Here is a 16,535-nt window from a genome sequence, read left to right on the forward strand (position 1 = left end):
ACACGGTCTGAAAGTACCACAGAAAAATATGATCAAAATTATGTTGATACATATCATATTTTGTTTGTGGTACTTTCGGATGGTACTATTTTGCTCCTCGTAAAGTTGTACTGTACATCCTTTTTATGACTCTGTGGAAGCATCAGCCATATTATTTGGTGTTGTGTGCTGGAGTAGCAGCATCACGGCTGCTGACAGGAATAACCTAAATAAGCTGATTAATAAAAAAGCCAGCTCCGTCCTGAGGTGCTCACTGGACACGGTGGAGGTATAGGAGACAGGAGGGTCGTAGGACTGATATCCGGCAATCCATTCAGCTGAGGCAATGGCACAGTGTTATTTCCAAATTGATTGCAACCCCTATTTATCACCTACATTTGGAGTGTTTAAGCAGCCTGTGTTTATTCACCACAAAAATGAATTGCATAGATTGTATAAATGGTTGCCCTTGATCGTAGAGACTTACCAGGACCTTAACAATTCTTGTGTAATTTCCTCAAGTTTTTTCTTCTTCCTGTCATTGTGAAATTGATTCAAAATGTACAACAATGAAAAACCGTATGATGTTGCAAATCCCCCAGAACAACTAAAATAGTTTCTTCAACTCCTAAACCTAGCATTCATGCTAATTCCAACACACGTACAGTACACAGAAAGTGCTTTCCGGTGTTGTCACTTAGTGTTGCTGGGTGGGAGGGCCAGCAGTAGAGTATGTGTGAAGGTAACCTTTTCAACCGTGTTGGAGCCACTTGGTAAACACACACTATAATTACTGCTTATTACAGGCTATAGGGGCCCATTAGTGGCAGTGGCCCGTCCCCTCACTGCCTGCCACCTCATTATAGAAGCCAGCACAGCACAGTTTGCCTCATTACCACCTGCCTGTTAAACTCACAAACATACATCCATGCACGCACACACACAAACACACACACACACACACACACACACACACACACACACACACACACACACACACACACACACACACACACACACACACACACACACACACACACACACAGACACACACACACACACACACACACACACACACAAATAAACATGCACGCATGCACTTGTGAGCAGAAACGAGTACACTGCAGGTGCTGCCGAGTGAAGTCAGGTGTTGACTTGTTAACTGTTAGAAAGTGGAAAATAGCTGTGTGTGTGCTTGTCTGTATAATGTGACATTTATGCTTTTAATTTAACAGCCTAGTAGGTCTCTTAATTTCTAGTTGGTACATTTTAACTTAGTAATGCAACAATGTTTTGATTTGGTTAAGTTGTCGTAGGAGTAGAGGTGGTGCAACTGAACAAAGTAGTGAGTTTAGTTTAGAACGTTACACCGTTTAAGTAAATGTTGACTTTAAACTTTACACGATGTAACTCAAAGTTGGGCTGATGCAACAAGTTGAAGGTAGTTTTAGACAAAATAAAAGTATAAGCTAAAAGCTACGAGCCCCCAATACTGGTTACAACAGGCACGCATGCATTATAATGGCGCGCCGTACACACATACACGTAAACAAAATGTCTCTCTTAATTGCCCCCCCCCCCCTCTTAGTGTGCCCCATTTTGACCCGGCCTCTATATAAAAGAATACAACAATGTCAGATTCCAGACCATGCCACCCTATGCCGTTCACTGTGCCGCCTGTGCTCCAGACAAAAGCCTCCTCTCTGTCAGCAGGCACTGAACTGGGTGCAGCTGCCACGGCCGTTTCTTCACTTCACTGGCGTGGCCCGAGCTTCTTCTCAACAACACTGATTTACTGTCGAATACAGACACTATATCCTTTGCCAAACAGACCCCTCTCCCCTTACATTTCTCCCATCCCTCCCTCTCTGCCCTCCTTGTGCCCCCTGCTACAGTTACAATTTCTTAGCGGAGTTTGTTTGACTGTACCATGTCAGCGGAGGAAGAGAGAAGCTGCCAGCACACTCTCCTTCTCTTTTATTTTTTTTATTTTTCTCTCTTGTCTTTCACTCTCTGCTCTGTGTCCAGCTATCAGTAATTGATTGATCGGCACCATTGGCAGTCAAATACTTGTATGTGTCTCAGTTGCACGCTCCCCGGCCGTTTTTCTTTGTTTTTTCTGTTCTTCCAGGTGAATGTCATGCAGTAGAGTGCCAGTGAAGCAGATGGCTTCACGAAAAGACAAATCAAAAGTTCAGAAAAAACCCAATGTGTTGGAGGGGCCTTGAGGAGAATACTAAGCACTATAGGGGAATAAGCAACGGGTCTTCATATCTAAAATACCTAAAATGACCTTTACTGACCCACATGACCAGTACAAAACTGACCATTGAGATGTCACTATGGTTAAAGTCTAGGTTGAAATGTCTACACAAACAGAAAAAAAACACAAATAAACTTACTTGCACTGGAAAGCAGTGTGCACACAACTATGTTTAGTACAGTAAGTGAAATTTGAACCAGCAATTAGTCCATAAACTGTGATGGATTTGTGCAACGAACAATTTGGTGCAATACGTATTTGCCTTCTTTTCCCCCACATGCTTTGTCTAACTTTTAAGGTTCTTGACTCGTCTAACTACTTTTAAGCACAATATAATCCCAGAGCTATAGACCAGAGAATTGGACCACTGACATCGTGAGAGCATGGTTCATATCCCAACCACTCCACCACAGGACATCCAAAAAATCCTTGTCTTGGTGGTCAAGAACTTCTATAACTTCTATATAAACTGCATCTATGCTTTCAAGACTTATTTTGACAAACCAGTGCAGTCTTAGAGAAGAATATAACAGAAATAACAAAGCACGATGCACTGGCATCCCCGCCTCCGACTCTGACACAGAGATGAGAACCATCAACCTGAAGGACCTGTTAGTCACTGATTTAATTATCAAAGACAATAGTGCCTCCAACGGCTTACTCCTATAGAAAGCCCTCAAAATCTTGCCATGTTGGTTTGCTGTTTTAGAGGTGGCTGATAAAGGAGCATGTGTGGCATTCAACATACGAGCATATGTGTGTGTGTGCGTCCACTCTAGGGTGCTCCAAACTTTGAGGACAGCCCCTCCAGAAAACACAGGCCTGGCCCTCCAAACTCAAAGGACCAGCTCCATTCACCGCCTGGCAACGGTGCTGAGAAATGGAGAAGAGATGGGCAGAACGGAATGGGTGGGCAGTAAATTATCAGCTTTTAGAGGCCAAGACACGATATTTATTTATAGCATTCAGCCAGGGCACTCGGGGAGGGTTGTAATGGAATGGGGGTGTGTGTGGTTGCGCGTCTTTTGCATGGGGCATCCTAGGTGGTCAGCACTGACCTGCGCTAACCCCTTGTATCCTGTCTCATTCTCCCACCCTTCACACTTGTCTTGTACCCAAAGCTCCCTAGACCTCCCTGGTAATTAGGGAACGAGTCACACCCACTCCCTGCCCCCAAAGGCAGTAAATTTACCTCCTTCTCCTGGCCTGCTGACACGCACACTCACACATCCTCAGAATTGGGGCTTCACGACGCCATTCAGCCCGGTCCCTTACTTGCTCTATCCCCCACTCTACATTTTATCACCACCCCTTGTTTTGTTTTGCTGTCTCAATCCATCAATCTTCCCATTAGCCCTCCATATTACGGAAACCGCGGGGAACGCCCCCTTTACACCAGCCCTTCAAATCCGTCTTCCTCCTCTCTGCACCTCCCTCAGCCTCCTGCACTTGCTGCCCAATCCCTCGTTCCCTCCATCCTTCAGTCAGGCCTTTATCGTATAGAATACCTGTTGCTTTTTCGAATTTCCCCATTTTCACAATTTTTTTCCAGAGTCTGCTCACTAGTTTCTGCTGATTCACCTCCAACTGGAGGTTGACACCAGACTGTCCGTTGGGCAAGGTGAGAAGAAGATGGGGATGGATGCAGGGAGAGAGAGAGAGGAGGATTGGGGATGCTGTGGGTGGATGGTGGTGGGGGTAGCAGCAGCACTTTGGGTGGTATGTTTCCTGCGAGGGTGGGACACAATGCCCCCAGTGTTCGGGCAGGCCCACAGGAGCTTGTTTTACAACAGGGGAGGGGCGGCCTTCAATGGCCAGATGATGTGAACCACCCTGAGCCGATTCACAGTGACAAACAGCCCCCTCCGAGCCGACCCCACCTCTTTCTCCTCTTTTCTGCTTTCTCCCATCGCCTCCTCCCTCCTTCGCTCCACACATTCTGTCCTGTTGGACCAAAACCAGGGCAGCAGAGGCTATGCAACAGCACCGCAGTTCAATGGACTGGAAGCTGGGGTGCACACACACACACACACAAACACACACACACACACACACACACACACACACACACACACACACACACACACACACACACACACACACACACACACACACACACACACACACACACACACTCACAAATTCTCACATACATAATGGGCATACATGCATACACTCACGCGCACTGACACACACAGGAACAGATCCTTTCTGTGCTTCCCCTAATGATGCCTCAAGCATCTTTTGCTGGGACATGAATTGGTATTAGTTTAATTAATCCAGCGTGGCCCTTATTTGTGTTCCTCTCTTCATCCTCAAAAAGGCAAAACGGCTTGATGACGGCATAATTGCTGAAGAATTGAAGGAGAACTAGCATGTTGAGTTGCCAAGTGGGCCAAAAAAGAAGACCCCCTCCCCACCTTTCTACAGCTAGTTAGGCCCCTATGGTCCTGCTCTGAAGACCTTAGGCCCAAAGACCGTTAACGTCTGCTCAGTTCGGACCATTCAAACCGGCCTACGTGGATCACGTCCTCATACTCAAAGGGGCAGATTTATTTGTTTCTGCCTTTCAAATGTATGACCTACCACCCCTCACCATGATTAGTTTATTTAAGTATAACCATTTGTTGAAGTTCAGGGAAAGATCACCTTCAATGTTAAAAGACTTAAGATACCTTGTCTCTCCAATCGGTAGAGGGACAGACAGTAGAAACTCAATCCTTTCTGACAGAGCATGCAATATGAAAATGAAGTACGGCATGTCGTGTCATACACTCACTTTTCAAGTCAAATATCCACCTCAACCTCTTCTAATAGTTTTTGAGGCCGAATGAACTAACTGTTCGATATAAGATCATATTGTGCATAGGTGTTAATGGTCTTGCCTGTGAATTCAATTATTTAAGCTACTTTATTTTAATTTTTTCAATTTTCTTTTACAATCTATGTAATTTTTCCTTAGTTTGGCAACTGTTCCTCTATACTTGCTTGTCTTGTTGATCGTTTGGGTTGATGACCACTGGGTAAAAGCTATTTGGGTAATCCCCACTGTATTAATTTTGGGTTAGGGTTAGTTAATTTTGAACAATTTCAATTTTTGAATCAATTGCGTCCCAGAAAGCAACTTTTTGATTAAGCTTTGACATGTAGGCCTACTTACTGTCGTAGTGTGCTTAAAGTGTTTTACTACGACAAACGATGAGAATAGTGGACTTCCATTCAAACGCAAGAGAAGAGTTTTGTTCACAACCTGTGTACAAGTCATTCCATTTGAGGTGCTCCTTAAGAGGACTCCATATGGACAGATGGTTGGCTTCCTATTAGTGTTGCTACTGAGAAATATCCAACCATGACTGCAAAGGTGAACACCTTTAAATATCCCGCCTTAACCAACCTCTTCACTCTGATGACTACACTTTCACTTCAGGGATGGGGAACACCAGTTGACCTCACCATAACCACTTACAAACCCAAAAGGTGTTGAAAAAAAAACAAAAAAAAAACCTGTCTGGGCCTTGCAGAGTGCGTGCGTGTCTGCTGGGTTGACAGCTGGTTAGCAGTGGGGTGGTAATAAAGTAGTCCGCCCCTTTGTTAGGGATGACGAGGTCGGGTGTGTGATGGGATCAGGAGCCTGGTAGTGAGAGTAAAGGAATGTAACCCAGCCTCCCAGTCCCTCCATATGACGCTAATTGCAGCAGAACGGGGATGGCCTGGGCTGCTTGTGTACGCCATTGTTATTCCTCTGCCCATTGTCTGCGGCCTTCTGACAATCGCCATCTGAATGAGAGCCTGTTAAGCCTGGCAGATCACCATCATTAGACCCCTTTACACCCATTGTAATGCAGCACTGAGGATACTGTAGGGCCATCGGTGACTTTCAGCGAGACGGTGTCCGCGTACACAATAACAGATACATTTTCTTTTTGTGTGTAGGCCGTTCACCCTTTTTGAGGACTTGTTGAAAACGCTCTCCAGGATGGATGTGTTACACAATGCCTCTTATGGACGCACTCTTATTTGACTGAGGACTCGCAGGCAAAGAGAGATTCTTCACCTTTTATCACCATCTGTCCCCACCAGACACTTCAACCCAATGCCAAACCTTCATGTGATATATAGTATCAATAGTCTTCTTGTCTTTTTGATTATTTTAGTCATTTTTAAAAGCCTCCCTTTGTGGAAGTTTAATGTTTAGTCTTCTGATGAAAAGTGTGTGGCCTTGTTGAATTGTATGGAAAGGTGTTATTTAGCCTGCCATCATTGATATACACGGGGAATTAAAGAAATGGCTCTCAGTAAAACACAATACTAATAAAATGTTGGCTCGTGATCTTCCTTACATGTCACTGTGTCTAAAGAGTCTTCCATATGTTCGGTCGATACTGCTTGCTTTGTGACGCAAAACTGTCCTAAACTGAGTAAAATAAAATGGGCCAAATCAAGTTATATGTAGATGACACAATTATTTTAATCAATTATTGCAAAATGTTTTTTTTTACTAAGGACTGGCACAATCTTAAAACTTAACATTGGAGAGAGAGGGTGGACCAATTATAATATGACCCCATTGTTACTTTCATTTAGAACCCTGGACGCAAAAGTGCCATTTGACAGTCTCAATATATTCTAGACCTTTCTAACATCTTTCATCAGTCTTGAAATAATTTCACCATCTTTTCCCATATTGACCATTGACAGCATCACTTCAATGAACGTGACACTTTTTTTGTCCTCACAAGTTTGGTCACGGACGTCCTATGGACACAAACCGCCAGCTGGCTTGCTTTGGGCCAGTGTGCAGCTCAGACTAGTCTCCGTCTCCCCTAAAACAAGCATCTGGAGGCCTGGGGAGTGAATACAAGTGTGAATATATTCATCCCCATGCTGCTTTGTTAAATCTCTTGGCGTAAAGCCGTTGTACCCCCCGTGCCCTCCTGGGTGACCCCCGAGGATCAGAGACCAGGTTGTCGAAACATTTGTAACATTTGGCCAAAGCAAATCTCAGGCTGGCTGTTGAATTGAAGCTCAGACCAAAAAGGAGAAGAAAAAAAAATCCCCCATGGAACCCTCAAAACACTCCTTACACTGGACCGGGACCCCCCCCCCCGCCCTCCACCCACAACCCTCTCGTTCCTTATCCCTCTCACACTCACACACCGAGCACGGAGGCTCAACCCCTCACAACCTCCAGCAAATCCCCTTTATCTTTTCCCAGCCAGATGGGGCCGCTGGAATAATAGCCCGAGCCCAATGAGTTCCATTCAATTTGTCATGCCGTCTAAAGGAGCTTGTAAGCTTCCCATTTGCAGTTATGTTATAGTAACCATGGGAGGCTCTGCAGTGTTAGGACTTAATTACCTCCTAATAGCTGTTGTAGCGATAAAGCCCCCAGCCAGCATAACCCAACACTGTCCAGCCCCTGAGAGGCAGAGGCCTGGAGCCTCCCTCTGCGGGCCAAGATCCATATGGTTCGTCATGTGTTAGACGGCCTTCGCCTGCCTACGTTAGTGACATATTAATGTACCTATACGGATCTGTAATTTAGCCACCAGGTAGACTATTATCTTTCAGCTTCTCATTTGCCTTCATATTATTTTTTTATTTACGTACCGTAGGTTTTTAACTTACATTTTTAGACACTTAGCTGTCTATCAGTCGTTTAACCACTCTGGTCCAGACAGCACTCTCTTATCATCATTGGGTGGATTCCCATGAAATGTGATGCAGAAATCCACGGCTGACTGACTTTGGTGATCCCCTGACTTTTCCTCTAGCACCACCATGAGGTTCACATCTGTGGTTCTGAGTTGTTGAGAGATATCACTCAAAGGTTTTGAGTGAAATGTCATAACAACTGTTAGAATTGATTGCCATAACATTTTGCACAGATATTGATTTCTCCCCCAGGATATATTGTAATAACTTCATGATCCCTAGAAATGTGTGTAATGTAATGTATTATGCCAAAAATTAATATTTTTTATATCAGCCTCAGCTGTACTAGCATGGCTGTACACTATTTGTCTTGTTTATCTTTTCTTTCTATGCTGTCTATTTTTATATATACATGCAATCACCTTAGTGTCAGTGATATGGTGTTCATTTTACCCCATGGTTAGAAAACCAACACCCAACAGAAGGGTTGTTTCGATCTAATAACCCAACAGTGATGCAAATACCGGGTGTGGTCCCACATTTGGACTCAATGATTAATCCAGTGAATTTGAGTGAGTATGAGGTTAAAGTGCTCTTATATACTGTCACTTATTTCTCTACAGCTGCCTTGAGTCTTACTGCAGGCCTCTGCCCAGCATCACCATCATCTGTAATAAAATCAAACAGTGTAACATCTCCTACAATATTCTCTTGTAATATGTTTCCTATATATCTCCATGACTGTCCCATTCGTATACCTGCTTTTATTATCACCTGTGACAGCTGTATTGATTTATGTGTGTCGTGTTATCTAGTACAACTACTGCTGATGTTTTACAGTTGGAATTGAAGCACTGCAATGTGAAGTTCTTTTTACTTTTGGGGGACATTTTTGTGAATGGAACTTGCTGACAAACGGAGCATAATCAGGCAGCCTTACATGGCAAATGTTAGGGAAGTCGATTATGCTACTTGGTAAATCTCACAAACGTGCACCACCTCCTCATGTACAGATGGTTATCCGTATCAAATGAGCAGTTTAAGATAAGATTGTGGAGTTGAGAGAGCTTGCTGAACATGACTTTGAACTTGTGGGAGAGCAAAAAAGTGTTAGGTCAGTGCACTTTTTCCTTAAAATAAAGATATACTTTGTCCCAGTGGAGGAATTTGTTCTGGACGCGGTAGATTTGCATTTACAAGACCATAGATAAAATGTAATTCTTCAGCTCTAACTCTAAATATTAAAATCGTATTGTGATAACTTGAATGAGACAGGATCCAAAACTCAAGACATTAGTGTAATTACAGTTTTTTAAATTTCACTCCTCTTTCTGTGCTGGCACTTAACTTCACCATTAAATGTACAGTAAATCGCTAGTGCAGGAGATCTGCATGTGAATCCAACTAGGAGACAATGTTATACTCACACACAGTAACAACAGTGGAGGCGGCGGGCGGCGTCCCACGTTCCTCACTACAGATTTCGACAAAAGAGAGAATTTTGCTTCATTTCGTTCCAAGATTTCACAGAGAAAAGGGATGGAAGGGGAGAGCCAGGGCACTATTCATGTCTTTCAGTGTACTTGGCCTCGGCCGGTCGGTCTGCTCCCCAGACAGAAAGAGAAACATTCTCTCGTGTTGTTCTGCCCTCCTCTCTTTTTTCTGCTTTTTTTTTTATATTTTTTTGTTTCCTTTCTGTTTTGTATTTTGGAGGAAGATTAGCAGGATTAAGTATGGCTCACATATGCTCCTCCTCACTATTCACCTAACGGCACCGGGCCTTCCGCCACCCAGACTGATGGACAGAGAGTGAGAGAGAGAGAGAGAGAGAGAGAGAGAGAGAGAGAGAGAGAGAGAGAGAGAGAGGGGAGAAGAAGGAGATAAGGAGGGTAGACCGTGAGAGTCAAAATTGGACGGGATTAGGATATGTTAAAAAAAAACTGTACATACTTTGAAGTACTTTTGGTTTGGGGCCAGTTTGGTTCGGGCCCCTAGTTTGAATCAATTGAAACTTTAATGCCACAACTTTAATGCAATGGCATACAATGATATGCCTGCCAACAGTGCTTCCCAAGTTCAATTCAATAGTCAGGGAAAACTCTTTTTCCAGGTTTGGTTTTCCCAGGTTAGTGCTGAAAGAACTTGACTGTCCCGCATAGAGACCTTCCCTCCACCCCATTCAGCACCTTTAGGGTAAAACTAGGCCTCCGACTGTGAGCCAGGCCTCGTCACCCAACATCATTGTTGGACCTCCCCAATGATCTTTTGACTGAACGGGAGCAAATGGGACCACATTCTCAAATCTGAGAAAAATAATTGTAGAGATGGTTCAGGAAATCACACACACAGTTAGTACAACATGCAACTAAAAGCTATTTGTGGCTTTTTCAGATTATTTACAATCTTTAAAAAAAATGTATGGCTAGTTTTTGTCCATTTACTTTGTTGACCACAAGAGATGAGACTATACGGCAAACTGGATGAAAGGGTGAAATGCTCTTTACAGCTCATCAGAAAATTGTGTTTTCTCAGACACACATCAGCTTTGGTTCATGACAAAAATCAGTGGTCAAGTGTGAGAGCAGAAATCTATGTATATCAACTGGATAAAATCTTTTATATCAGTGGCAAACTGATAGGCAACAGCTGCTTTGATTTTTGGTACTGGAATATCACATTTTCAAGAATTTTCAGGAACTGTATTTTTTTCCTTTTTCAGGTGATATTGACTCTGTAAATTAGTTGTGTATAAGTCATGGGTTCACGGGTTTATTCAATAACCTTGGAGTTTTTCAACCTTGGAACGGGACCCCAATATGAATTTCCGGAATGTATTTACTATGTAGCCTAACTGGAATTAACTCTCAGGATATTGCAAAAGCTGAAAACATTATATTAATATGATATATAATTAAAGTTTCAGATGGTGCCTATCATTTTTAATCAAAATAATGCATTTTGAGTTCCTTCAAGAGAATAAGAACATTTCCTATTATTACAGCTTGACAACTTTGTTATTTGACTTATTTTTAATTTATTTATTTTTCAACTTTTTAAAAACTGTTAATATTAGGGTTGATGATTCAAACAAAGCCTCCATAATTCCTGACATCAATCATTGACTAACTTTTACAACAGCCCAATGATGCATAATATGTAGGCCTACCAGTCTGTGTGACTCACTGCGTGCAACAGTGTGACTGTGGGAATGTGTAATGAAGCAAGTGGTGGCACAGATATAAACCTCCTGATTTAAAATGCCACTTTCACCATCGTCTTCATTACCATAATCTTATTTACCGGAGTAAACAGGCGAATGCAACGGACAGAGGAGGTAGAAAACATAATAATAGGCTAATACTTGTGCGTGTGTGTGTGTGTGTGTGTGTGTGTGTGTGTGTGTGTGTGTGTGTGTGTGTGTGTGTGTGTGTGTGTGTGTGTGTGTGTGTGTGTGTGTGTGTGTTTGTGTGTGCCTGACGAACACTCACCACCGGTTACCAACCATGGTTTTGGGGGACATGGTTGACGGACTGATGTGACTCCAGAATGATGGCAACTGACCCGGAAAAAAAAATCGATTTCTGATTGGCTGTCAGGTGTGCGTTGGAATCGTTTAGACTATTATATTATTAGTTAAACAATGCTGCGGTTAATTGAGCAATTAACGCTCTAAATCAGTGCGTAAGGAAACCATGGCAACAGAGACTATGGGACTAAAAAGTGGGCTACATTAAACACATTATTGTATTTAACTTAACATTCATAGTAAAAAAAAATTAAAATAATAATAAAGCATATAGCCTAATAGCCTAATTTAGGCTATATCAGTGTTGCTGCATTTTCAGTTTGGCGTTTGTTTTAAAACAACATAAAACCAAACATAGGCATATTATCATGATCATAAACAATTATAGTAAATGAAAAGCCATATTTTAGTGCAGTCTGTAGGCTATAATAGGTCATTAACGTTGCATAAATAGTCATTTAAATCACTTTAATTTATCAATAACCACGTAGGCCTATAGCATATAGAGTAGATGGAATATTCGCAGCCCATGATAAACCTGTAGAGGCAATTAGCGCTGATTGCGTCTGACTGCACAATCCAACTTGTCGTATTTCGGGACAATGCAGCTGTCAGCTTCGGTTACGTCCGAGAGCAAATCACCGGTTTGGGCGTTTGGCCCTTATGTCAGTCAGTCCGGGGCCGTCTGAGCGCCGGCAGCATGCGGCAGCGGCAGCAGGCCACACACACATGCTACCGCTCACGGGCCACCACGGCAGACTAATTGAAATGCCTCGGATCATAACCGTTAAAAACAATTTTGCACACTTCATTAATTAACGTTAAAGATGCACTTTAACAGCAGCTGCTGGTCGACAGCGGGTAAAAACGGAAAAACACACCACATCAACAGCGACCTGCAATCAGGCAACATATTGCGCTGCTTATTAAGCTTCGACCCGTTAATACTGTTCATTTGAAGGAGGGAACTGATTTTATGGTTCGATGCAGCTCGGCGGGTTGAAGACATTGGCTAAATGAATAAATAAACAAAAAGAGGAGGAACACATTTTTAGAACAAAAATAATAACCAAAATATTGTATGGATGAATAAAAAACACATTAGGTATATTGTATAAAATAATACAACTTTAAATACGCCTATACTAAAATAAGTCAAGGTTTTTGGCACAAAACGAACGAATAATAACGAAAGAAACGATTAAAAGGTTATTTATGTCTCCGGATCCAAAACTATACAGACACCTTTTTTATTCACTTATGAAAGGTAAAATGTGGCTTACGCTTTGTGTGATAGGCCTATTATAATAAAATCCATCCCCACACGGGCCAACATTTTCACAAGAAGGGGCCATATGTAGGAGGGAGTGTGTCTGATTTCACTTAATGCTGTGTGTTGGTAATTACATCAGGCTGGAGGACCGTCCGTCTCCCCCCCTCTCTCCCTCCCTCCCTCCCTGCATGGATCTGATTGGTCGCCCGGACAGAAACTGCGTTGTCCTGGTGACCCGGCCTCTGTGCGCCTCAGCACCGCTATAAAACCCTGCGGTCGCTCGCAGGCGTGCCAAATGGACTGTCAGATGCGATTTGGAGTAACAAGTGGATTTGACGTTTAGGGTTTTCTCTCCACCATCATCGCGCTTGGAAACACTCTTGGTACGTCTTTGATTATTTATATTTAAAGATTGTGATGGATAATTAGTGTCACCTTACACGGATTTTATGGCAGTATATATTGGGTAATCATTCTGCTCTAGGCTATTGATGATGAGCCAGGGATGCAGAGAAAGGGAAGACAAAGCAAACTCACTGTTAAAGTACCGCATAGGCTATTCTTTTTTAAATCACCCATATCTTAAAGCAAATTTGCTAAATATGCAGCCTAATGTAAGTCGTGTTAAAATATTAAGACTATGCAGCATTCAGGACACAGTTTAATTTCTCTTTTTGTTTCAACGTAGAGACCTATACTTTTAATTTATAATTACTAAGCAAATATAATTGGAAACTTGTTTTTAAATATTTTTTATAAGCAATCGTTATTACGCCAACGATTGGATTGTGTCTTTTGGAGGCATGATGTGTGAATTTTGGGGTTCAGAAGATTAACTATAAAAGTTATTTTCTCCCTCTCTTTAGAACACCGTGCAATGGACTCAGATACGAGCCGCGTTTCTAGCAGACCTTCATCCCCCGAGGTGGACGACATCTACTTGGCCGCCCTGAGGAAGTCGGTGCACAGCTTCTCGGGCACCGTGTCCTCCACACAGGGCGAGCTTCCCTCGGATCGTTTCGAAGACCTGCGCGGCCTCACCGAGGAGGAAGCGCTCCTCCGCCTGTCAAAGAAAGACCGTAAACTCCTCTCCGAGGGTGACCTGCAAACCATCCGCCTCAAGATCAACAGCCGCGAGAGGAAGAGGATGCACGACCTCAACATTGCCATGGACGGGCTCCGGGAGGTCATGCCCTACGCGCACGGCCCGTCGGTGCGCAAACTCTCCAAAATCGCCACACTGCTGCTGGCGAGAAATTACATCCTGATGCTGAGCAACTCGCTGGAGGAGATGAAGCGGCTCGTCAGTGAGATCTACGGCAGCAACGGACACCACGGCGGCTTCCACCCGTCGGCCTGCGGGACTATGGGGCCCGTGCCTGGACATCCTGCTTCCCACCCCGCGCACCCGGCGGTGCACCACCCGCTGCTCCCGCCCGTCTCCAGCGCCTCTCTGTCGGCGCCGGGCCTCGCCGCAGTCACGTCGGTCAGACCGCATCATCACCACGGACTCCTCAAAGCGCCGACCGCCGTCCCAGGGCCGCTGGGCAGCAGCTTCCATCACTGGGGCGTTGGCACCGGGATGCCTTGCCCGTGCAGCATGTGCCAAGTCCCGCCTCCGCATGTGTCCAGCATGAGTACCGTCACCATGCCGAGGCTGGCCAGCGACTCCAAGTGACTCCAACAACTACATGGAGAAAAACTTTTGCCAGCTGTCACAGACTTTCTCTCCACATTATTATTACGCGTTTTATTTATCTTTGTTGCTGAATCCGTTGAATCGACTGATCCAGTAAAGACCAATGCATTGATTATTCTCACCGGGACTGTGGGGTTTTTGTAACTAACTTAGTGTTTTGTGGTAATTAACCTCAATTGTAACAGGTGTTTCTTCACAGAGCTCCTTAAACACAACACAACTTCAGCTTATAACTGGAAATCATTGATCAGCCTTTGTCTCTGTTATTTAAAGATCAAATCGAATGGCTGGTGATCAGGTTGCCTTTCCGTTGGGGGGAAAGGTCCAAAATCAAACCACAAATTGAAAGTGTAAATATGTAGATGGATTCTTCTGTTTAAATAGTGGAAGATATTATATATTATAGTCTTGTTAATGTGTGGGAAGACTTCACATGTTGCACCTGCTTTATTCTATCCGTCTTTATCAATGCTTCTCTCCTTCTTTTCTCTCAGTATGGCTGTCATTTTCTGCAAACAATGACTATGTCTTTATTTTTTTAATTAAACAAAAAAATGAAAATGATATTTATTTACTTATTTTGGACGGGATTTTAGATTAATCTGTTTATGTTGGGGTTTGAAATGTAAATAAAGACGATTAATTGAATGGAGAAAAAAAAGTATTTGGTGATGTTTTCTTGTCTTTTTCTTTCATCAGTCTTACCGCCTTTAAAGCAGCTCTAATACACCAACAGACACACAGATACCAGCAACACTTGTAACAACATCATTACATAGAACAAGTGTCTTTGCATTGAACTAACAAACCTCCAAAGCATTTTTTTTAAATCAAGAAAGACACATTTTACATTGAACTTAAAGCCACTCTTTTTTGTACAGACATTTTATGGACTTTAGGCTTGAATAAATGCACAGCATTTCCTGAAACCTGACCTTTAATAACACAATTCATATCATTTTAAAGCACACATGGCTAAATATTTTTTTTTTAAAGAAAACATTCTACAGCTGCTGGGCAATTTCATAAGTGAAGTTCCATCTCTTTTTCACCTTAAAAAGAGAAGTGGCCTTCACTCAGTTTTGCTTGTCTGTCATTCATTAAAATAAAATTCAAAATGACTCATGATCCTTTGCAAAATTTTGAGCTACAAATAAAATTGACTTGACCCAATACATTCATCCATAAATATAAAAAAGAGCCTATATATAGGTGTTCTTTTCAGAGAAGAAAGAAAAAAAAAGTCGTACATTATTTACTTGATGTGATTTTCTAGATAAAAAAAAACATGTTTCATATTATTCTAACATTTTATAACACTGGCATTTTTGCCCCCATGAAACAACTTGTTCCGAGCTCATCTCTCCAGCTATAGATATTCAGATCACAACAAATTCAGTGTTTGTGATCCTTCCTATCTGCACACAAGGTGACATCAGATTCATTTCACACCAACCCAGTCGCACCAGTGGCTCCTAACAGTGATGACTTGATTGGCAACATTGCTTCAGTGCTGTAGAATGAATATGTGGCAAGGAGCTAAAAGATTAACATATCACAGATATAGAACACTTTTCTATTTTCTATCCTGCATGACAAGAGGGCGGCCATGGAGAAATGGCATTTAGAAACAGTCAGCCTTGTGAAATATGTGTGTAAACAGCAGCTTAGGATGCACACAAAAAAAATGCTGCAGGCAGAAAAAAAGACCAGTGATGAGTAAAGGCCGGTACACTTTAGGAAAAGGCAGCAGCTGCATAGCAGATTGTGCATGCTGTTGCAATGTTTTCCAAAGGCTTTTGAAGCTGGAACGATATGAACTAAATCTCTGAATATTCATGCACGCATTTGTTTATTCGTCTCATTACTGGAATTGAATTATTCAAAGTCCTTCAGCGTTTTTGTAGGACGTTGCAGAGAGGAAGAGGTCATTTAGTGCAAGACGACAGGTAAATGCTACAGTCTATTTACAGGTGAGGTGACCCATAGCACCTTTCTTCAAGTTAATGAAAATATTTGAACTTAGAACTAAGATCCTTGGAATTCCTTTGCTTTGCCTGACTATTGATATGTACATTTTCAAAGAGTTATCCTTTCATTAGAGTGCATCACCATGCGGCACACTCAACAATATTGACCA

General features: G+C 42.7%; 1 protein-coding gene across 1 annotated transcript; it reads left to right on the plus strand.

Moving 5' to 3' along the window:
- Positions 1 to 13,573: 13,573 nt before the first annotated feature.
- On the plus strand, positions 13,574 to 14,374 carry olig2 (oligodendrocyte lineage transcription factor 2; the record flags this gene model as incomplete). The annotated part of the gene is made up of 1 exon (XM_080038588.1): positions 13,574 to 14,374. One exon carries the CDS (start codon positions 13,574 to 13,576, stop codon positions 14,372 to 14,374), a length of 801 nt encoding a protein of 266 aa, XP_079894714.1.
- Between the last annotated feature and the right edge of the window lie 2,161 nt (positions 14,375 to 16,535).

The sequence above is a fragment of the Ammodytes marinus genome (genome assembly GCF_949987685.1).
Source record: "Ammodytes marinus genome assembly, chromosome: 12".
NCBI classification, from domain to species: domain Eukaryota; kingdom Metazoa; phylum Chordata; class Actinopteri; order Uranoscopiformes; family Ammodytidae; genus Ammodytes; species Ammodytes marinus.